Below are 23,935 nucleotides of genomic sequence, written 5' to 3'. Positions count from 1 at the left end.
CACTCCCAGGTGGCAGATCCGTTGGGGCACTTCTCAGCATCCCCAAGGCTGCCCGCTGCAAAGGAATCACAGATTCTAGCAGCTGAAATCTAAGGTGTTATAAGTTCTCCCTGTACACTTATTGGGTACCCGTCAGCCTCCTCCAGGTTGCCTGCTGCAAGGGACCCCGGTCTCAGCAGTTAAAGTCTCGGGTGTATAGCACATACACACTGCCCTGACTGTCGGCTGACAACAACAAAAGTGCTGGCTGAGGGAGGGGGCCTGACACACAGGGCAGGAACATGCATGCAAGTCAGCCATAGAAGAATTCCTTCTTCACTGCATCCTGAGCGAGTCAAAGCCTCTCTCTGTAAGTAGTTCAGCCAGCAAGTTTTAACCTAACACTTGCAAACACATTTTTCACTTTTCTTTTTTGTGGTTCTACCAGATCTAAATATTCTAAACCTTTGTCTAGTATTCCAGAAAGCACCACAAAGAGAAAATGCATACATGTAAGACATCAGATATTGGAAATATACAAACGAAAATTTAAAAATCAAAGCTTTTGCACTAGGAGATTCAGACAGAGTAAATTACAGCCTTAATATCCAGAAAGCCAGAGATGAACAGCTAAAAGAGTAAATTGTTGGTGAAAGTACATGCAGTACACATGCCTTGACTTCATTGTTCTGAATACTATATAGAGAAAACTACATAAGAACTGTACCTAAATAAACACATTTTAATAACCCTACTCTCTGACCAAGATAAACATCTCACTTGCCTCGTTCAATAAACATCTCACTTGCCTCGTGTCTCTATTGTATTGAGTTAGACATGGTGAAAATTACACTGTATACAGTCTAACAGCTTGGTTTATGAGAAATGGGCTTTGTTGAAATCAAAACCATAGAACAGGGTTGGGCAAGATATGGCCTGTGGGTGAGATCCAGCCCACCAAGCCACTGGATCCGGCCTGCAGAGGCAAAGGAGAGCCCCAGGCAGATTCCCCAGGTTGCCCTGCAACCCCCCCACACAACTTAGGAACACAGCTGCCAGGCCCCATTTTTGTTTCAAAACTGGAGAGGAGGGGGAAAAGCTTCAGGAGCTGCCTCCACCCCCAGCACAATCCCATTGGCTGGTTTCTGGCCAGAAACTGGCCAATGGGAACTTCCTGTTTGAATAACAGGCAGCCAAGAAGAACCACACCCCCTTTTCTCCACTCAGTTATTCACACAAGCACGTGGCTGGGCAGGCAGGCCTGGTTTTAAACTCTGCAAGCCTTACCTGGCTTGGCTGCTGGCTGGTAAGCCTCCTGGCCAGAACCTGCCTCTGGCCCAGCCCCTCCCCTTCCTCAACCCTCTTCCCTCCCAATCAACACACTCAAACTGTCTGTCCCCTCTTACACTCATACCCCATCCCAGATCTGGCACCCCAAGCTCCTGCCCCAGATACAATCTCCTCCTAACCTAGATCATATCCTAAACCCTGCACTCCAGTCCCCTGCCTTAGGTCACAACTGCCTCCTTCACCCAAACTCCCTCCCAGACTCCAGTCTCCCTCCTGCACCCCAGTCCCTTGCCCAAGCTCCCCTCTGCACTCAACTTCCATCCCAGACCCCACACCTCCTCCATTAATACCATGGAAGAATGCAGCCCTCAACCACTTTCCAAAATCTTGGAGTGGCCCCCCCCATCAAAAATTATTGCCCACCCCTAGCACAGAAGCTATCAAGTAGACTAGGCAGAGAGTAAAAGAAGAAAAGTGTGAGCTCCTTTTTAGAAGGGACAGAGAGGGAACTAAACACTCATGAAAACAACAAGTAGTCCTGTAGCACCTTAGGGACTAACCAAAATATGTTATTTTATATAAGTAAAGTAACATATTTTGGTTAGTCCCTAAGGTGCTACAGGACTACTTGTTTTTTAGAAATTACAGACTAGCACAGCTACCCCCTGAGACTTTTAAACACTCATGAATTCAGTAGCGTCAGGCAGCAAATGGGCAGTAGAAACAGACACAACTAGCCACCAATACTTTACAACTAATTCACACAAGACACTTTAGAGACCAAACGCATGTATCTGGGCATAAGCTTTTGTGGGCTGGAGCCCACTTCGTCAGATGCACACACCTACCCGTCGGATACTTCACTCGAGGATCTCTCATTTGTAATCCGTCAGCAAGCCTCACAACCCCACTACGGGGTAGGCTCTCTTTTCTCCAAGTCACAGAAGAGGAGCATGAAGACAGCTCTGCAAGATAAGCTTACACCCACATAACTACAACATCACATCAACAACATGCAAAAAAAAAAAATCATACCCTAGTGTGACAGTTAAACCCAAGCCATGGCATAAAACAGGGCTATGTTAATGGGAGTGCTCCTGCTATCGCTATGGCCTCTCATGGAAATGGATTAACTACACCAACAGGAAAAAAATCTCTGGTCAATGTAGCATCTTCCCTGAAGCACTGACATGTTTTAAGTGCAGACCTGCCGTATGGCACAGAGCTGCAATGTGATTTGCCCCCGGCATATGCAGCAAATCCGCAGCAGTGGAGAAACTAGCTGACTGTTCCATGCTCAGTCTACAAGACCATCCTGCTTCTCTGCTGCATACTTTGTTGTTTCCCCTCCCACCTCTACAGAAACATGAAAGGCCTAAGCCTTCAACCCTTGGGAGCCTCTCCAAGCCAGAGAAGCACTTTGAAGTAAGCAATGCTCTGCCTAGGATTGGGGCACATGCCCGTCTTGAAATCAGCATGAAACAATCAAATGCATTACACTATTTGTGCATAGTACACAAAAGGAAAAAAAATGAGCATGTGGTTTTGAACAGACACTCATATTGACAGAAGCACATTTGTTTTCTTATCAGTGACTAAATATTGCAAAATATTGGGCCAAACGCTGCTTCCCCACTCTGGGGATCTTTACTCATAGGAGCAATTTATACTCTGACTTCTAGACTGGAGTTAGCTAGCCAAGGCCAGTTATTGAGTAGGTATTTATCCCAGGAGTGTCAACCACAAGTATTCAAATGCCAAAAGACATATGCCAATATTTTTTAACATACTACTCTCCAGTCTCTTAACTGCCTTCTGGATTTTGAGAATCCATGATCCATATTTTCAGAGGGAGGGTTCCCCTCCCACTCTTCTCCCCAATGAAATCAGAGAATCTCATATAAGAAAGTGACTCCAGGAGGTGCATCTTTAAGAAAAGCACCAAATAATGAGATCTGCAACAAAGTCATGAATATGTTGCTAACTCTCAATAAAAAAAGTAATGTGCACAGAAACCCCCTTCTCTCTTCCAGCCCCTCAAAATACTTTTAGATTTCAATAAGTTGTGCTTCAACATTCACCCCAGCCTGCAGGTGACTGAATGCAAATAATGCAATGCTGTGCTAGAACAGAACATGAAATGGAGACGAAAACAAACTATTACGAATTTGGTTTTACAAAGATTTTCGCTTTAATGAACGTGGGGGTAATACATGGAAGTTGAGTTTGTTTTTCAAATATTTTTAGTCTGACAGCACCATTCACAAATGCAGAAATAAAAAATTAAATGCCACTGCAGAACCCCCTTCTCCCCACATATAACTAACTGCCAATCTTAGAAAACGAAACAGGAAAGCTGCGTACGAAAAGCTGCTTCCTTAATTAACTTTCACAAAGCAATGAGAAAATAAAAACAGTGTGCCGGAGGCAATGTTTAGGGAACAATGCCTAGCCACAGCTAACTTTCCAGGACCTCCCTACACACATCTCAACAAGTACAAGGATTCATACCCAGAATTACACTCAGACCTAAGCAACTGGAAAAGTAAAACCTCTAGAAGCATATCAGAAAGGAGCAGCAGCAGCCGCCGCCGCCTGTTGCTTTGCTAAGCAGAGAAAAGTTCCAGCTGTTAGAAAGTTAAATTCTGCCTTGAAGTCCTTATCCCCTTTTCAAGGTAACACAGCAGAACATTTATTTTGTCTCTAATGCCAACCTTCTCAGCCCCGGGAACCTGGACCCCTCCTTTCCCTCCATTCTGGAGTTCAACATGCCGTTAGGGTCCCAATGCAGAGTCCAGCCCCGGTTCTTCCTCTTCTTCCTCCATTTCTCCGTCTCTCTTCCCTGCCTCCATTTGTTCCCCTTCCCCGGGTAGCTAGAGGAGTAACAACAAACAGCCAACTCTATAGCAGCACCCTGTGGCACAGCTGAGAAACTTTACATAAATGACCTTGGGCTGCCTCCATCCACTTCTCTTTAAAACAACAGTAGCTCAGAGCAGCTTCCCCTTCATCAGATACTCAGCGAGGTCAGGGTTTTGTTCTGAAGAATCAAAGTGGGAGTGACGAGGTAGGAGGATGGGGCAGACCCCAACTCTTCCCTTACTACACAGAGTGGGTGCAAAGGCAGGGCCATCACCTAGACTTGAAGGCAGAACATTTGCATTGCCTGTGTTGAAGTGACCTACACTTGCAACAGAGCAGGTATTCCTGATGTGCAGGGTGATGCATCAAAAGAGCTAGCCATGGTCTCTGCCCTGAAGATCTTCCAGACCAAGACACAGCACGACATACAAAGGGCAGGGGAGAATGAGAATCAAATCCATATGATTTTACAGACAAAGTCATTGGCTACCTTTTAGTTCATGTCGTAATTATATAAAAACAATAAAGGCCTCTGCCCAGATTAGCCTTGAAACAGTTAAATTCTTCCAGGCATTGTGGCAGAAGTGAATATGAAAAGGGATTTGAAAGACTGATATTTATTTTTGTTTCATGCTGCAAGTTATTCCCGTCAGCTTTATCACAGGGATACGTATAAGTGGCTCATACCAGAGAAGGGGGCTGTGACAACTCACATGCAGGATGAGAACAGATGCAGTGAACAGAGTGGGGCCTGAAGTAGGGATGTTAAATACCGGTAAATTGAATAGCTGATTAACCTCATGAATTCTTATTGGTTACTCAACTATTTTATAGTCCTTGGGGTGGGGCCAGCAGCCAGTGTGCTCCAGCCCCACTCCCGAAGAGCCCCCTGCCACTCCGTGCTGACCAGGTGGGAGCTGGTCTGCCAGGGGAACCAGTTTAAAAACTAGCTCCCGTGCAGACCAGCTGACACAATGGAGCAGCGCAGGGTGGCAGCAGCCTGGCTCCTAATACACTTTAAATGCAAAGACGCTGTGGGGTTAGGTCCCGGACCAACCATGAGCCAGGCTGCTGTTCAGCCTGCTAAAAAATTGACTGGCTGGAAGGGGGGGGGGAGGATGAATATGGTTTATAGCATTAACCAATAAGCTTTTGCTTACTAGTTAATCGACTACACTATTACATCCCTAGACTGAACTGTAATGCTGGGACCGAACCCCAATTAAACACCTCGCAGGCAAGAATCTATGTCTGACTCTAGATCCCACTTTCAAAGTGTTCCCCGCCTAGAAATGCAAAGCACAGACACAGCAAAGTACCTTATATGATGAGCAAGCTCCCCTTGCTGGTGAATGAACACAGTTAAGTCTATCAGACTCACTGTTTTAAGGCTGGTCTGCTCCCAGCTACAGTGGGATACTGGCATTGGGAGGGGTTAAAGGAATGACCCCTTCACAGGAAAGTTACTATCCCTATACAGGCCCCTGTTCTCGGGCTGTGGAAGAGGAACAGATGCTATTACACAGAGCTGTGAGAACACTGCACCCATTCTGCACGCCCTGGACCCGATGGCACTGAAGTCAATAGTGCAGCATCAGGGCCTATAAAAGCTATCTTAGAGACAGCATCAGCGCTGCTGGCCTCCAAAGCCCTGGACAGCACTCTGGTAACACCCATGTGGCTTCCCTCTTTATTCATGAGGTGAGCAGGCAAAGACGCTTTTGCTCCAGCAGCCACAGATCCTACCCACTCCTTTCCCTGCTCACCACTCCTCTCCAACCTCTTCACAGAGCTTAGTCAGTTAACTGGTGACCCAAAGTGCAAAGACCAAATCCAAGGCAAGACTTTCCCTTTTAAAAAATGAGAGCACTTTGTTCCAAGCAGTCTGTACTTTCCTGTCGCTATCTGCCTTGAGAGTTGTTTTAACGGTCTCAAGGCCTAACTATTTGCTCAGTGAAAAACGTTTTATCAACACAAGTTACTAATTAACACATAAAGGATCAATGCCAAATCTACAACCCTTGCTCATAAGCATTTAGTGCATAGGAGCGCTGTGAATTGGATTCTATTAACCACCAGCACCTTTCCTCTCCGGATCTCAGGAACAGTTCACTCAGCTTTATAAGAGTGAAGGAAACAGTCTCTCCCCAAGGACCACACACAAAAGTCACTTGCCTGTGAGCCCAAACTCTCAACAGGCCACAGAAGTGAAATAAAAGCCTACCCTGAATAACTTCTTTCCTAGCAGCAACCCTTTCTCTAACCACCTGACCCAACAAGGTGCCACTGTTCCCAGATCCAAGAGGAACTGAGGGCACTCCGCACCTCAACAGGACCAGGCCCCAAGTTTCACCAAACAGTCAACATTGTGACTTATGACACATTCCCACTCTTGAGTCACAAGCAGTCAGATCTTTAACAGCTCTCTTACCTCTAAAGGATACCAAGCCAAACAATTCAGCAGCTAAGGAGCAAATCCCATAAGGCCAGGATAATCTCATCATCAGCCCTTTGCCTCAAGTCTAACTCAGCCCCAGGTGGCTTTATTGCTTCCCCTTAAAGGGATACACTTACTTCCTTTATTAACACCTGGTGACCATTTCAACACACTCAGAAACCAGGCATTTACATAGGAAAAAGCAGAGAAATGCTGCTGACAGTTGGCCTTCATTTTACTCATTACTGTGTCTGACATCTCTCTTCCCAGCCCCTCAAAACAGAGACAGTCAAATAATACTGGAAATTTCTAAATTGAGTATTACCTTTGTGCAGTCCAAGCACAGGGAATAAAATGATTAAGTGGACAGTACACAGCTGTATTTCTACCTGAGCTTAAGAGGGCACAAAAGTTGCAATTCATCCTGCTCAAAACTCCAGAGAATAAAGATCTTCCTCTGCTGACAGTAAATTGTGGATTTATTTAGGAAACTTCAGGAGCAATTGGTCAATGAAACACTTTTGTGTATGGCTCATTAGCCAATTAACTCTGCATTCATTCTGTGTGCTTAAAGTATCTGAAAATCATGCCCGTAAGTCACTCCAAGAAAACTGCAGTTATTGAGCAAAACAAATACATCTTACAGAAAAGCTTGAATGCAAGTGTAACTTACATGATTCTGTTCCTCTCTATTAAATATGGTCTTAGCGTCCCACCAGTGAAAGAAAGTCTGCCCTTAGTTACTTCCATGAAAATTCACATCTGCATGAGATTAGCATGAGGGTAGCTGAGGGCAAATCTTGGACTCATGTGATGATTTTTGGAAGCAACAAGGTAGCAACATTTGTACAGACCAACAGATGGCGTGCTTGGCAGGGAAAAACTACAACAAGCCTACAAGGGAAAAACCAAAAATGAAAGAAAATAGTGATAGAAATGTAGCCGTGTTAGTCTGGTGTAGCTGAAACAAAAAACAGGACTATGTAGCACTTTAAAGACTAACAAGATGGTTTATTAGGTGATGAGCTTTCATGGGCGAGACCCACAAGAAATGAAAGAGAAAGCAGAGAAGAAAAAGAACTAATGTGATTTGAACATTAGTTACTGTGTTTAAGGATATGCATCCAAATTGACCAAACAAAAGCACATATACATCTGATATCTTTTAGGGGTATAAAATCCCACTTAATCAGTTAATTAGTTAAATGTTAGGTTGACCTATCATTTAACCAGTTAACCAACTAAAGAGGGATCTGGGCTGGGGAACCACACAAGCCCAGCTGGAACAGCCCCCAGTCCACAGGTCTCTCACCCCCAACCCCGGGCTACCAGCTCCCACACTGGGGCTAGAGCTCCGCCAGCTCCCATGCCCCACATGGGGATTGGGGCTGGGGCTGGCACTACTGCTAGCAAGCTGGCCCCTGCTGAAGAAGCCCTTGTCCATGGTAGATGCAGGCCCCTAGTGGACAAGAGACTGCTCAGGACACGGGAGCAGCCTCTGCCTGTGGAGCAACCTCTTTGCAGCAGACCCCACTACAGCAGGAGGGAAGCTGCTCTTGGCCCCGCCAGTTACAAGTTATCCAGAATTGGTAAGCATCTCATCCATTTAGGGTGGTGCTTATTGGTTAATCTTTCACAATCCTAATATCTTTAAACATTACAATTAATATCTGTTATAACCTTTATATGCAGTTGGAAAGAGTCTAAGAGAAGAAAAAAAATCCATTTTTGCAACGTGACTCTGACAGCACTCTGGCTGTGTCCAGACTCAGGGGTTTTTTCGAAAAAAGTAGCCTTTTTTCGAAAAAACTTCACCTGCGTCTAGACTGCAGCCACGTTCTTTCGAAATTAAATCGAAAGAATGCGGCTTTTCTTTCGACGGTGGTAAACCTAATTCCACGAGGAAGAACGCCTTCTTTCGAAAGTACTCACTGGGTGCTTTCTTTCAAAAAAGCGGCTTGCTTTTTCGAAAGTTCCGCGTGCAGTCTAGACGCGCTCTTTCGAAAGAGCCTCTTTCGAAAGTATCTTTCGAAAGAGCCTCTTTCGAAAGAAGCTTGCAGTCTAGACATAGCCTCTGTGTGTAGTCACTTTCTCTTTTTCCTTTGCACAGCCACCGAGTGCACCCAGGGTTGTGAAGCTACAAAGTCTGGAAAGGCAACTCCAAGTCAAGCGGATTTAATCAGCCACATTGCTCATCACAGTTCAAAAGTTAAATAGACCTTCTATTATTTCTCTCATATTAAGCTACTTAACTCAGCTGACATTTTTTTCTCTTGACGTAATTCCACACTTTTTAAAAACCCAACTGAAAACTTTACATAGTTGGGGGAAATAATTCAAGGCTGTTCTAGCGAATCCCAGATAGGCAGCTAAGCCTGCCATTAGCAGCCCCCACTTGCAAGAACTAGGATTAAAGATGTTAAGAAATGGGTTATTAACTAATCATGTACTCGATTAGTCCATAAGAAGCCCCGCTGCGGCTCTGCAGTTTAAATACAGTAGAAGCCAAATTGTGGAACTCCTTGCCAGAGGAGGCTGTGAAGGCTAGGACTATAACAGAGTTTAAAGAGAAGCTAGATAATTTCATGGAGGTTAAGTCCATAAAAGGCTATTAGCCGGGGGATAGAAATGGTGTCCCTGGCCTCTGTTTGTCAGAGGCTGGAGAGAGATGGCAGGAGACAAATCACTTGATCATTGTCTTCGGTCCACCCTCTCTGGGGCACCTGGTGCTGGCCACTGTCGGCAGACAGGCTACTGGGCTAGACAGACCTTTGGTCTGACCCAGTATGGCCGTTTTGATGTTCTTATGTAAGCCAAGGGCACAGGCAGCCTGGTTCCTACTACATTTAAACTGCAGAGCTGCAGTAGGGGTAGGTCCCAGAACCAGCGTGAGCTGGGATTGTTGAGTCCCAGCTCATGCTGGGTCCCAGATCTATGCCGCTGCGGCTCTGCTTTTTATATGTAGTAAGAGCCACCTGGTTCTTACTACAGCCGCTCCCCGAGTTATGACCATCAGCACTTACGACCAAAGCAGTCGTAAATGCAGATCCAAGTTACGAACGGTGATCCGCGCTTACGAACAGTGCGGTCGCCATGTAACTCTATGGGATCTGAGTTACAAACACTTCGAGTTACGGACCAAGTGTTGGCACCCGGCTGGTGCCAGGTCCCAGATCTACTCCACTGCAGTTTTGCCTTTTAAATGTACAGACGCTCCCCGAGTTATGAACAAGTTACGGACCAAGTGTTGGTCTGTAACTTGTTCGTAACTCGGGGAGCGGCTGTACATTTAAAAGGCAGAACTGCAGCGGAGTAGATCTGGGACCTGGCACCAGCTGCTTGTGCTGGGTTCCTAACCACTGCACCTCTGCCTCTCCTACCCCTCACTGCAGAGATGGTACTGGGGAACCAGCTTTTAAGCTGGCTTTCCCCAGCATCGTCTCCTGCTTCCAGCTCATCTATGAGGCAGCAAGGGAGGAGGGAGTGAGTAGTTGACTTGACTACTCTTTTATATCCCTAACTAGAATAGTGATAGAAATGTAGCCGTGTTAGTCTGGGGTAGTTGAAGCAAAATGCAGGACAATGTAGCACTTTAAAGACTAACAAGATGGTTTATTAGATGATGAGCTTTCGTGGGCCAGACCCACTTCCTCAGATCAAATAGTGGAAGAAAGTAGTCACAACCATATACCAAAGGATACAATTAAAAAAATGAACAAATATGAAAAGGACAAATCACATTGCAGAACAGAAGGGGGATGCGGGGGAGGGGGGGTGGGTGGGAAGGGGGAGGAAGGAAGGTAAGTGTCTGTGAATTGCTGATATTAAAGGTAGGGAGAGTGGGATGTTTGTGAGTTAATGGTATTACAGGTGATAATTGGGGAAACTGTCTTGGTAATGGGTGAGAAAGTTCAAAGTCTTGTTAAGTCCTTGTTGGCAAGTGTCGAATTTTAACATGAATGACAGTTCAGAGGATTCCCTTTCAAGTGCAGATGTAAAAGGTCTTTGTAGCAGAATGCAGGTGGCTAAGTCATTTAGAGAGTGTCCTTTCTGGTTAAAGTGGCAAGAAACTGTTTTCTCTTTGTGATCTTATCTGATATCTGTTTTGTGGGCATTAATCCTTTGGCGAAGTGTCTGAGATGTTTGTCCAATGTACATAGCAGACGGACACTTTCGGCACATGATAGCGTAGATTATATTTCTGGATGCGCAGGAATATGTGTTCTTGATCTTATAACTCACTTGGTTAGGTCCAATAATGGTATCAGCAGAATGAATATGTGGACAAAGCTGGCAACAGGGTTTGTTGCAAGGGAAGGTACCAGGGTTGGTATTAGTGTGGTATGTCCTGTGGTGGTTGGTAAGAATCATCTTGAGGTTAGGTGGTTGTCTATAGGAGACTATGGGTCTGTCTCCCAGAGCCTCTTTGAGTATGGTATCCTGTTCCAATATAGACTGTAGTTTATTGATAATGTGTTGGACAGGTTTAAGTTGGGGGTTGTAGGTGATGACAAGTGGTGTTCTATTGTTGGTTTTCTTGGGTCTGTCTTGAAGTAGATGGTTTCTAGGTATTTGTCTGGCTCTTTCAATTTGCTTTTTTATTTCTCTGGGTGGGTAGTTGAGATTTATAAATGCTTGGTAGAGATCCTGAAGCTTCTGGTCTCTGTCAGTGGGGTTAGAGCAGATGCGGTTGTATCGAAGGGCTTGGCTATAGACGATGGATCGTGTGGTGTGTTCTGGATGGGAGCTGGATGCATGTAGGTAACTGTATGAGTCGGTGGGTTTTCTGTAGAGAGTGGTGTCTAATTTTCCATTGTTGATTTGTACGGTGGTGTCCAGGAAGTGGATCTCTCGTGTAGAATGGTCCAGGCTGAGGTTGATGGTGGGGTGTAGGTTGTTGAAATCTCTGTGGAATATCTCCAGTGTTTCTTGGCCATGTGTCCAGATCATAAAGATGTCATCGATGTACCGTAGGTAGAGGAGGGGTGAAAGGGGATGGGAGTTGAGGAAACGTTGTTCTAGGTCAGCCATAAAGATGTTAGCATACTGTGGGGCCATGCGTGTACCCATGGCTGTGCCGCTGATCTGGAGGTATAAGTTGTTCTCAAACTGGAAATAATTGTGGGTGAGAACAAAGTTACATAGGTCTGCTATCAGGTTGGCAGTAGTGTCCTCTGGGATAGTGTTTCTAATTGCTTGTAATCCGTCTTCATGTGGGATGTTGGTATATAGAGCTTCTACATCCATGGTGGCAAGGATGGTATTATTGGGGAGGTTATCGATGTTTTGTAGTTTCCTTAGGAAGTCAGTAGTGTCTCGGAGATAGCTGGGGGTATTGGTTCGACACTTGCCAACAAGGACTTAACAAGACTTTGAACTTTCTCACCCATTACCAAGACAGTTTCCCCAATTATCACCTGTAATACCATTAACTCACAAACATCCCACTCTCCCTACCTTTAATATCAGCAATTCACAGACACTTACCTTCCTTCCTCCCCCTTCCCACCCCCCCACCCCCCGCATCCCCCTTCTGTTCTGCAATGTGATTTGTCCTTTTCATATTTGTTCATTTTTTTAATTGTATCCTTTGGTATATATGGTTGTGACTACTTTCTTCCACTATTTGATCTGAGGAAGTGGGTCTGGCCCACGAAAGCTCATCATCTAATAAACCATCTTGTTAGTCTTTAAAGTGCTACATTTCCCTAACTAGAATGACCTCTTTACTTGCTGCATTCAAGCTGCAGCCCTCTAATCTCTCCTCAGACAAGTCACTGGTGCTCATTGACAAGAACAGGCTGGCACCGGTGGTACTTTCTGAGCATGAACAAGGCACTTTCAAAACTGTTGCAGCACTCTGTTCCTATGATTCGTATGCAACACACACAGAGAGGAGAAAGACAGCTCTCTGCACAGACATTTGAACACAGTTCTTGTGGACATACCACCTCGAACAGCTGTACTGAAGTGATTGTTTTATATCTATTTGGAAACCAAACCAAAAACATATTATACATGGTGGAATTTAATTCAAAGTAGAGATGAGTCTGAGAAGCAACATGTACATCAGGATTGCAACTAGGGAACTTTTTAGATCAAGGATCCTCATCCAGGCCCATTTCTAATTCAAACAGGGACACTAAATACTCTTCCAAGCTCACTGAAAGCCCACACAGCTGTGTACATCTAAAGCTTATCATGAAGTAAGCATGTATGGGCCAGACTACACTCTGCAGTTCCATTTTCCTCTATTAATTTCCCACCTGCTCTGTCCACTTAGTAACAGATTTAATGCACCAGCAAATATCTCCTTGGACATTGACATGCTGTAAATATGCATAAATAGCCTCTCAAAGTCAACATTACCTTGCTAATCTGCACCAGTGACCAGGCCAACCACTGGCAATCACAAAATATTGGATGAGGTCCTGGTTCCACAAAGCATAGGTTTAGATTTAGCAATGCTCTGCTTATAAACCTTGGCTAAGTCTCTGCCCGGTGTTTGGGGGCAAAAATCTAAAATGCACAGAACAGCAAAGCATAGGATTAGCAAGGTTCTACTCCAGTGGCGGGCAACTTGCAGCCTGAGGGCCACACACAGCCCATCAGGGGTTTTTTTGTGACCCATAAGACATTTTGTTACCATTGCCCACTTGCAGTTTCTGCTGGTTTCCATCTAAATAGTTTTTTCCCTACCGGTATTACTAAAGTGACCCACACACAAAGCAAGGGCACATGAAGTGAGGTGCATGCTGATTGGATACCACGTAGATTGTGAGAGCTGTGTGCTCTCTCTGCATCCAATCACAGCACTGCTATGGTTCAATTGGAACACCCTGAAAATGCTAGGCAGGCAAGCGCAGTGAGCAAAACTACCCTAACCCTGGAGCCGGTCTTGTTTACAACAATCTTACTGTTTTTCTCAAACCACAGCACCCCAATCATGTTAATGGATTAAAAAAAAAAAGTTTCCATATAAAAACAAAATCTCATTAAAAGAAAAGGAGCAATTTTCAGTAAAATGAGCACGGGATGGGATTGAAGGGAGGTAATTTTTAATTTTATACACTGACTCCTACCTCCCACCTTTCCCCATCCTTGTTTATAAATGGCTTTTAGCAAAAGAAGGTGAAAACAAATCTCAGGGCTTTTTACCTCATGATTATGGAAGAACTGGACTCTGACAGTGACGTTAGCAAAAAGGACTCAAAAGAGGAGGAGGAACCAATGCTCGCTGTGGTACTTCTTTTGCTGGTGACTTTAAAGGCTTCAGGTACCAGCTCCTCATCAGATGAATTATCTTCAAAAGACCCCAGGACAAATTTTGCCATTGCTTGCCTTTTGAGCTGTGCCTGAGTACATTCTATAAACTGTTCCTGCTTGATTCCGGAGACAGTTGTCCTTGGCTCCCTCTGCTGGTTTGATGAAGGAAGAGGCACCAGAGATAAAGGCCCTGCTAAGCTGCTTGCTGGAACATCTTGTGCCGGCTCTGACATGTCAGAGGAAGAAAGGCTGTCTGGAAGTTTGTGTTGCCAAAGTATACTTGTTGCTTCCTTAGAGGCATCCAGGGACGCCTGTTGAGAGGTCAGTGAGGTCTGACAAGGCTCTTTGGACTGGGAGGGGAATACAGTCCTCTCCTCCAGTTGGCATGTTGAAACTTTTGAAGGTATCTCATTTTCAAAGGCCGCTGGAGGCTCTAGACTGGGGGTCTCAGTCTCTGACTTTGTCTGGATAACAGGCTGAGAATGTGCCATTTCAGTCCATATAAACCATAGCAAAATCAGGCAGGACAAAACAGCCAGCAATACCATTCAGAAACTCTGGAGGGGGGTGGGAGGGAGAAGAAGAAAAAATGAATATTTATAAGTCACAATCTAGTTCAGCAACACCAAGTGGACTGGGCATGACTCATTCTAACAGAGAAAGACTCTTTGGATCCCAAATGTTAGCACAGATCAGACAACACTGTAAAACTTCTATGCTCAAAGCATGTCACAGCAACCAGCGTTCATCCTCTGAGAACACTAGGAATTCTATCATAACAGCAAGCATAGTAATCAGAGTCCCCTTGCTCCAAAACCACAGACCCTTAATCATCAAACTAGCACGATTCTCTATTAGCTATTTGTTACTGGTGCATATTAGATTAACAGAACAAAAGGCAGTTGCCAGCAGCCAGACCTTGCAGAATGGGTCCTTCCTCCTCTGCACGCCAAAGATCCTGTGAAAAATAAACAGAAGCAAAATGTTGGTTAGGAGATCTTCACTCATATTTCCAACATCCAAAGAGCATTCAGTGCCAAAAGCAGTCAGCTACTTTATCTTTTGACCAACAAAACACTTCTGACAAACCCTTTTGCTTGGTCCTTCATTCAGCACTGCAACGTACTCACAGGCAATAGCTAAACTGAAAACACTGTTAGCGCACAAGTTATTTTTACCTCCTAAAAACAGAACCTTGGCAAGAGTTCACTGGTGCTGTGCACTCCGCTACCCCTAGGTATGCCTACTGGGCTAATACAAGTCAACAGCATGCCTTTTTCCTACAGAAACATGACAGTCTAATGATTGTAAGGTTGTGTGACTTATAGAAGCAGCTGATGTGCATTCACTTTGACATTAAATCCTAAGAGGGAGCTGGCTGCCTCCCACTGCCTCTGTATCAGAGGCAGTGGGGTAGGGCAGGCAGTTTGCAGAAGCTGCCTCCCACCTCCCCCTTCCCTCCATGTCTGAAACAGAAACAGTGGCGGAGGCTTCATATGACTGTTAGGATTAACCGATGAGACCAGGTTCATCAGCTAATCGTGTAAATGGGTACACATTCACATCTCTAATCTCCAGAGTTATAAACTGACCAATCAATCACACACCTCATTAGGAACCAGAAGTTATCAGACAGCAGCAGCAGAGGCCCAAATGAAACAAACAAACAAAAACTATCCTAACATAGTACAATACTGTGTTAAACATTAACTACTTAAAGACGAAATACAAAAAAAGATTTGACAAAGTAAGGAAACTGTCATGTGCTTGTTTCATTTAAATTAAGATGGTTAAAAGCAGCATTTTTCCTGACTAGTAAAGTTTCAAAGCTGTAGTAAGTCAATGTTCAGTTGTCATTTTTTTTGAAGAAGAGCCATAACATTTTGTTCAGAGTTACAAAGAAATCTCAGATTTTGAATAGTGATAGAAATGTAGCTGTGTTAGTCTGGGGTGCCAGCTTTGTCCACATATTCATTCTGCTGATACCATTATTGGACCTAACCAAGTGAGTTATAAGATCAAGAACACATATTCCTGCGCATCCAGAAATATAATCTATGCTATCATGTGCCGAAAGTGTCCGTCTGCTATGTACATTGGACAAACATCTCAGACACTTTGCCAAAGGATTAATGCCCACAAAACAGATATCAGACAAGATCACAAAGAAAAACCAGTTTCTTGCCATTTTAACCAGAAAGGACACTCTCTCAATGACTTAACCACCTGCATTCTGCTACAAAGACCTTTCACATCTGCACTTGAAAGGGAATCCTCTGAACTGTCATTCATGTTAAAATTCGACACTCTCCGGGAAGGAATGAACAAACACGCAAACTATCTTACCCATTACCAAGATAGCTTCCCCAATTATCACCTCTAATACCATTAGCTCACAGACATCCCACTCTCCCCACCTCTAATATCATCAATTCACAGACACTTACCTTCCTTCCTCCCCCCCCCCCCCCGCATCCCCCTCCTGTTCTGAAATGTGATTTGTCCTTTTCATGTGTGTTCATTTTTTAAATTGTATCCTTTGGTATATATGGTTGTGACTATTTTCTTCCACTATTTGATCTGAGGAAGTGGGTCTGGCCCACGAAAGCTCATCATCTAATAAACCATCTTGTTAGTCTTTAAAGTGCTACAGTGTCCTGCATTTTGCTTCAGATTTTGAAGGTGTTTCTAACTCTGAGGTTCTCCTGCAAGTCAAACCATTGAAACCGAGAGAGGCGGGATTTCTCATTCTCTTTTTAGAAGGTTTTTCTTTCCTCCCTCTTTCCCACTGCCTAATCCTCATTCACAGTGTTTCTGCCAGAATTTCACAAATTAAGGGTATAAGGGAAAGGTCATAGCAAATCCACGTGCAGAATCTATCAGTATCTTTTGCAATGACCTGGCTTGAATAATCTGCTTTGCAACTAGGGCTCCTCACCAGACAACCTGCACTCCCAGCCTATGATCTCTATCACGAGCCACATAGAGGCTGGCACCTTCCATCTCCATGGACCGTGGGGATGACCAGAAAGGATTAAATGTATTCTAAGTGACTTAGACCTCCTGCTTGGGCAGTTTACAAAGGTGTCCCCAATGTTCTGAGTACGTATCAGAGGAAAAGGGAAGGAGTCTGCCTTTCTTCCATGTTTCACTGATCTCTTTGAGCAGACGGTCTCTTACTATGATTTTGTACAGCAAGGCACTCCTACAATGCCAAAAAACAAACAAAGCCGCTGTCATGGGACAATGGTCTCCCACTGCTGTCTCATGTCCAAGACTTTATTGCATTGTGAGTGTTGGGGCAAAGCTGATGTGGTTTATTTTTAAAAGAGGACACATCCATCCTGGGAAAATATTCTGGGACAGCCTGGTGCATCGTGCTGCCTCTCAAGTTAGTACACTAGGAAGGAACACAGTGTCCCATGGACAGAACTGGGATGGGCTCAGAGTTTTCTAGTTCCACAGGATGATTTACAGTAATTATCTGTTAACGAGGCCTGCCTTGCAGCTTAGCATTGTTATTACTGTTACTATCTGTATAGGTAGTGCCCGAGGTACGAACGCATCCATTTACGACCATTCGTCCTTACGACCAACCTCCCATTAAGCGTGGCCCTGAGTTACGAATGTGATCGAGCTTACGAACAGAGCAGTCCCATTGAAATGAATAGGGTTCGACTTATGAACAGATCGAGTTACGACCAAGTGCTTGGTATGTAACTCATTCGTAAGTCGGGGACTATCTGTACTGTGGTAGCACCTTGGATGCCTCACGTGAGTTCGGAGCCCACTGTGCAGAGCACTGTACCAAACATATGGAGAGTAACGGTCCCTACCCTGAAAAGTTTACAAACCCAAAAGACAAGACAGACAAAGGGTAGGAAAGGAATCAGGAGCCCAGAGAGATGAAGTGACTTGACCAAGGTCAAACAGCAAGTCAGTGATGAAGCTGATAAAACAACACCCAGGCCATGCCCCTATCCACTGGACCCAGCTGTTACACATCCTCTCAATTTTGCATTCACAAATGACAAGGCAACAGACAAGTATTAATTCTGGAAATGCTTGTTTCAGTAGAACAGCAAGGCTCCACATAGGCCTCACAATATGAAGGGACTAACATCTGTACGTTAAACATGCCTATTGGCAGGTTATTCTGTTTAGGAGTTTCTGGTAACTTCCTCTAAAGCATTTAGTGCTCTCCTTGGAGGAAACCAGACACTGACTAGATGAATTACTGCTCTGACCTGGAAAAGCTTCTCCTATGCCCCTATCCCTTAATCCATATGATGTAGGGCCAGTAGGTTTTCTGTGAAGGGTAATCGAATCAAAATGGGGAAATCCAGACACAAAATGTGGGCCTTGACAATCTCTGAAGGCTGCTGCTCTGGAGTGGCATCCCAAGAAAGGAATTCATTCACATATGATGCATGTAAACAATGACAGAATAAGCAATCACATAGGATTTGTACCTCAGGACAAAGTTTCCTCATCTACGTTAGGTAGGCAAGTGACCATACCCCAGAAAAAGCACCAGAGCCACAAAAGCTCATGATACCATCTACATCAGGGCTACTCTACATGTGGCTCACGGGCTTGTTTGTGTGTCACCTGCAGTGTAGTTTCAGTTTACATGGGGCTCAACACGCGGCTCGCACGTGGGAGCCGAAACATAAAAGTAGTCAGCATAATAGCCTCCTGTTGATATGCGTCTTAATAGTTAAATTCGTGGACTGTCATTGCTCATTAAAAGTGCTATCATATGGATGGAAAGTGGGTAACTACAGTAAACTTCCAATAATCCGGCACCTTTAGGACCCAGGGTGTGCCGGATTATCAAATATGCCGGACTATTGGAAAGGGGGGTTATGAGAGGTCTGGGGTGGGATGCCACCCCAGACACCTCATAGCCCCCCCTTTCGATAGTCCGGCTCTGCCCCAGAGGTCCCTGATTCAGCCGCTGCCGGTCAGTTTCAACAGCGGCTGAATAGGGGACGCCTGCAGCAGAGCAGTTGGAGTGCTGCTGGGTTGGTCTGGTAGCGCCGACCCTTGGCGCGGTGAGACCAACCCGGCAGCACCCCAGCTGCTCTTGGGGACGCCTGGGGCAGAGCAGCTGGAGTGCTGCTGGGTTGGTCCTGCAGCCCCGAGGGGCAGCGCTACGGGACCTACTCGGCGGCACTCCAGCTGCTCTGCCCCTAGCTTCCCCGATTCAGCCACTGGTCAGTTTTAGCAGCGGCTGAATCAGGGAAGCTGGGGGCAGAGCAGCTCCAATGGTCCGGCTGCCCGGAGCATTTCCAGGTTTCTGATAGTGCCGGACCATCAGGAGTGCCAGAACATCAGATGCCGGACCATCGGAGTTTTACTGTACTGTATTTTATTAATATCAGAAAAACTGACTTAAATGGGGCCTGTGTGTTGTGTAGTCTTGCCTTAATCTTTGTACAGCCAGTCCCTGACTTACAAACGAGTTATGTTCCAAGCACTTGGTATAACTCGGTGTGTTTGTAAGACGGACCCCATTCATTTCAGTGGGACCGCACTGTTCGTAAGCGCAGATTGCCATTTGTAAGTTGGAGCCACGCTTAATGGGAGGTTTGTTGTAAGTGCGGTTGGTTGAACGTCGATGCGTTTGTAAGTCGGGGACCAGCTGTATTCATGCCCACCAGTGTAAAAGAATCTATTTGCATATATATTTCCATATACAGGCAGTCCCCGGGTTACGTACAAGATAGGGACTGTAGGTTTGTTCTTAAGTTGAATCTGTATGTAAGTTGGAACTGGCGTCAGCCGCTGCTGAAACTGATCAGTTTCAACAGCAGCTGAATCTGGACGCCAGTTCTGACTTACATACGGATTCAACTTAAGAAACCCAGGCGTCCCCAAGTCAGCTGCTGCTGAAACTGGTCAGAGGCTGATTCCAGGAAGCCCGGGGCAGAGCAACTCTGCCTCCGGCTTCCTGTAGTCAGCCCCTGGTCAGTTTCAGCAGTGGCTGACTTGGGGACGCCTGGGGCAGAGTAGCTGGGGTGCTGCTGGGTTGCTCCAGTAGCGCCGCTCCTCAGCGCTACTGGAGCAACCCAGCAGCACCCCAGCTGCTCTGCCCCAGGTGTCCTGATTCCGCCACTGCTGAAACTGACCAGCAGCGGCTGAATCAGGACGCCTGGGGCAGAGCAGCTGGGGTGCTGCCGGGTTGGTACAGTAGCGCCGAGGAGCGGCGCTGCGGGACCAACCCGGCAGCGCCCCAGCTGCTCTACTCCAGGCGTAGGCAAGAAAAGCCTGGTCTGCTGGGGGGGGCACTAGCTGCACACCCGCCCCCCCCCAGCAGACCAGGGAGACGCGGGTGGCGGGACCGCCCGCGTCCTCCACGGCTTTGCTCCGTTTCCCTGGTCTGCTGACCAGGGAGACGGGCAGCAAAGCCTTGGAGCATGCCCGCAGAGTCCTCTGCGGCTTTGCTTCCGGTCTCCCTGGTCTGCAAGGAGATGGGGAGCAAAGCCTTGGAGCACGCCCGCAACGGGACAGCCCAGGCGCGCCCGGGCTGTCCCGCTGCGGGCGTGCTCCGCGGCTTTGCTCCCGGTCTCCCTGCAGACCAGAGAGACAGGGAGCAGCTTTTCTCGCCCCGGAGGATGGGGGCGGCGGGACTGCAGCGCATCTGGACGTTCCGCCGCTCCAGTTCTCCAGGGCGAGAAAAGCCCCGTTCGTAACTGCAGAGCCGACATAAGTCGGATCTGCGTAACTCGGGGACTGCCTGTATATGCAACCACACTTAAGTTGCGGCCTTTGGCATGTGCTGTGAGTATCATTGTGGCCCCCGGAGCTTCCAAAGTTGAGTAGCTCTGATCTACATGTTTTGTTAGTCTTTAAGGTGCAACTAGTCTATTTGTTGTTTCTTAAGTTTTTCCTGTTACAGACTAACTCGGCTTCCCCTCTGAAGCTTTTATATATATATTTAAATGCTTATTACACTTCCAAACACAAGTTTATTCCAATGGATTCCCAATTTTCCATAGTCTCAGAGGGGTAGACATATTAGTCTGCAAGTGAAAAAAACTTAAAAAAAAGTCTCTACAACAAAGGATTAATGGACAGAAATCAGATATTCAAAATGGTAATACACAGAAATCTGTTGGGGACTATTTTAACTTGCCTGGGCACTTATTACTGGCTCTAAAAGTGATTATACTCTTACAGAGCTATTTCAAAAAGCAGCTGGAGAAACTGGGGAACTTGCCTTCATTTGCAAATTTGACACATTTAATTAAGATGTGAATACATTAACTGGGTGGACTGCAATATTCAACACTCTAGTGACATAAAAAACTAAGCATCAGGAACTTACAGCCCACTCTATTTAGCATGGACACTCTAATTGACAAGATTTTTTTCCTTCTTTTTCCTTCCTCATCTTCCCTCTTTTCCAGCTATTTATTTATACCTCTGGACCCCTTGTTCTAGTCATCTGAAGAAATGTGTTGTACCCACGGAAGCTCATGATACCTTCTATATTTTTTGTTAGTCATTAAGTTGCTGCAGGACCACTTGTTTTTTAAGTTTTTTTAGTTTTCCATAGTTTTGTTTGAAATTCAGAGCCATGCTAGACATACACATATCTTCAGGACTAGAAGGATCTGAAACCATGCAATAGAAAACCCAGACTACTTTCCTAATGCATGGCCCGTCATATGCTCAGAGGATTATTTCTGTAACCTTCTCATTGCTGCTGGTATTTCCAATCACTAGAGGCCTTACAGGTTTAATGTCATGAAATGTCACCTGAATTTTTGGCATGGTTTCACATTTCATGTAGTTTTCCTAAATCAATTTTCTCATCATACTTGTGACATTGATATTAAATAAAATCCCATTGGTTGTTCTGCTTGGGAAACTTTTACTGAAGACAAGTTTAAAAAAAGCCAACAACGACTTCACATCAAGCATGACAAGCTGCTACAAGTTATTCTGTTGCATACCAACAGGACTAGATTTATGTGGGACAAGGGTCACCCAGTGATACAAAATGAACAGCTGTTCAATGTTGAGTGTGTTCTGCACAAACATCTTGTGTGTCAGTCTGCTATAAAATTTGCAAACAAATAAGAGGAGAGGTGTTCACTATGGAAAGTTTTAATTAAAAACACACACGGTTGTCTTAAAAATAAGTTAAATAGGCACTGTGCATAAACTCATTTGTAGCTATCCTACAGTGTTGCACAGCAGAATTAAAAGCTGAAGATATCTGTTTTAATGATTAACATTTAATTACAATTATAAAACTAAGATCTATGTTTTAGGGTCTCATTTTTGTTTGTGTATATGGATCTGCTTACTCTTGCTCTCCAGAAGTAAGACCATGTTGTGAATGGATTTCAATTTGGATTCTGCATCTCGACACCTGGGGCATGTCTACACTACACTACAGGTCAATATTCTAGTGTTCAATTTAATGAGTCTGCAAGGAGTAGTCAGCAGTATTGTTTATGCAAAATTTTGAATCTGTAGCTAATGGCAAAGTATGACTTAATTTTTCACAAATAAATCTACAAAGTCTTCAAAACATATAGTGGATTAACTGAATTTTTATCAGACTCAAGTTTACTAATTTGATGAAATTTCTAAAAAATTAATCTTACGCAGATGTATTTGTAAATAATTGTGGCCTTTGCATAAGAAGCTGGTACCACCCATAAGAAACCTACTTCAGTTTCTTGTACAATTTTTCACTACACTTTTAGGATTCTAAGATCTCCCTCTAGTGGTTAATTTATTACTAATTTACTACTATCTGACAGCTGTTGATTTCTTTTGGGACAAAAATATTTGTGTTCTCTGGGAAGAAAAGTTTACTACACACAGATGGGAGTTCTAATTTTCCTGGTAACTGAATTTCCATTCAAGTTTCTCTATTTATCTTAGGATGTGATAAAGAGAAATAAATTCACACAATTCAATTGCCTTTCTAAGCAAGGAAAATAAATCATAGTGGAACAAAGGCTGTTAAGAAGGTAGGAAGGTTAAAATCTTGCTTTAGATCACAGAGGAAAGGGAATCTGAAGATATCATCTAATCCACGTTTAAATCCACATTATCAAAACCACACATGGCTGAAGAGAGACCCAGGAACAGAAGAGCAAGAGAGTGATGCAAACTAGACTTAAGGTACATTTTCAGAAGGGGGCGGGGAGGGGTTTCAGGCCACTGCTCTCCCTCAACCCACCCTTTTCCAAAAATAAAAATCAAGCTTGGTATGTCAAAGGGAAAGTTACAGGATAAACTCTCTTGCATAACCCATAAATGAGAAGTGACAAACCATGGTGCTAGTAGCAGGCAAAAAACACTCCAGTCATCTTGTTCAAAAACCTGTGGAGAGGTTCCTACTATTTTGCTTTCCCCTCACAAAATCAATGCCTCCCCACTCTAGACTCCTACCTTTGGCTGCTCTGCACTTAGGCATTAGCTTTAAAGAAGCTGCTTCACAGGCCAAAGCAGCCAGTCCCAGAAAAGCTGGTGAAAGGAGCTATTGCGCCTCTAGTTTCCTACCTATCCTAGGTGATCTTGTCCCTGTAGAGGGTTCCCAGCAGGCCTTTAAAAATAAAACTGAAAAACCAAAGAGTGGGTGTCCATGAACCAGTCTAATCACACCAGCTGGTGAGCCCAAGGAGAACAGGACCAGCTCTCTGACCAAGGTGCAGGTCTCACTTCAAAGAAAAGGGTGAGTCACAGCAGGGGGGGAGGGGGGTGGAGCAATGGTAGTGGTGGGGTGCTAGCACCAAAGGGTGAGCAGCTCTGAGGAGCAGGGAACATGAAAGATACATGGCCAACACTCCCCGGAGCCCTTGTGCCTTGGCTCCCTGTGCCCAGAGGCCCTTATACCTGGCCTTATACCTGTGCCTGGCTCCTCCTGCCTGGGTGGCCCCTTGTACCTGGCTCCCCCGCAACCAGGGACCCTTTGTGCTTGGCTGCCTGTGCCCCCGGGGGGCCCCCTGTGCTTGGCTCCCCGCGATCAGGGGACCCCTGTGCCTGGCTCCCTATGCCCCAGGGGCCCCCTGTGCCGGGCAAGTCGCTGGTGGGCGGCGCGCGGCCGGACGCACCCCGGGCCGAGGGGCGCAC

General features: G+C 45.3%; 1 protein-coding gene across 10 annotated transcripts in view; it reads right to left on the bottom strand.

The window, feature by feature from the left end:
* ACACB (acetyl-CoA carboxylase beta) overlaps positions 1 to 23,695 on the bottom strand; it is an 80,306-nt gene extending 56,611 nt beyond the window's left edge. For 2 of the 10 annotated variants that reach the window (XM_075898801.2, XM_075898806.2), the window contains exon 1: positions 3,984 to 4,247. In XM_075898801.2, coding sequence (XP_075754916.1) covers positions 3,984 to 4,039 — 56 coding nt within the window. In that variant the 5' untranslated portion in view covers positions 4,040 to 4,247. Of the gene's footprint in view, positions 1 to 2,117; positions 2,247 to 3,983; positions 4,248 to 6,562; positions 6,583 to 13,726; positions 14,392 to 14,752; positions 14,793 to 14,923; positions 14,952 to 15,012; positions 15,030 to 23,254 lie in introns of those variants that run through there. The other 8 variants (XR_012896030.2, XM_075898798.2, XM_075898797.2 and 5 more) reach the window with 8 other exon arrangements.
* Positions 23,696 to 23,935: the final 240 nt, after the last annotated feature.

Source organism: Pelodiscus sinensis, chromosome Z (genome assembly GCF_052426305.1).
Source record: "Pelodiscus sinensis isolate ZL-2025 chromosome Z, ASM5242630v1, whole genome shotgun sequence".
Taxonomy (NCBI): Eukaryota; Metazoa; Chordata; order Testudines; family Trionychidae; genus Pelodiscus; species Pelodiscus sinensis.
The sequence above is the reverse complement of the archived record's forward strand: the minus strand, read 5'-3'. Positions and strand labels throughout refer to the sequence as shown.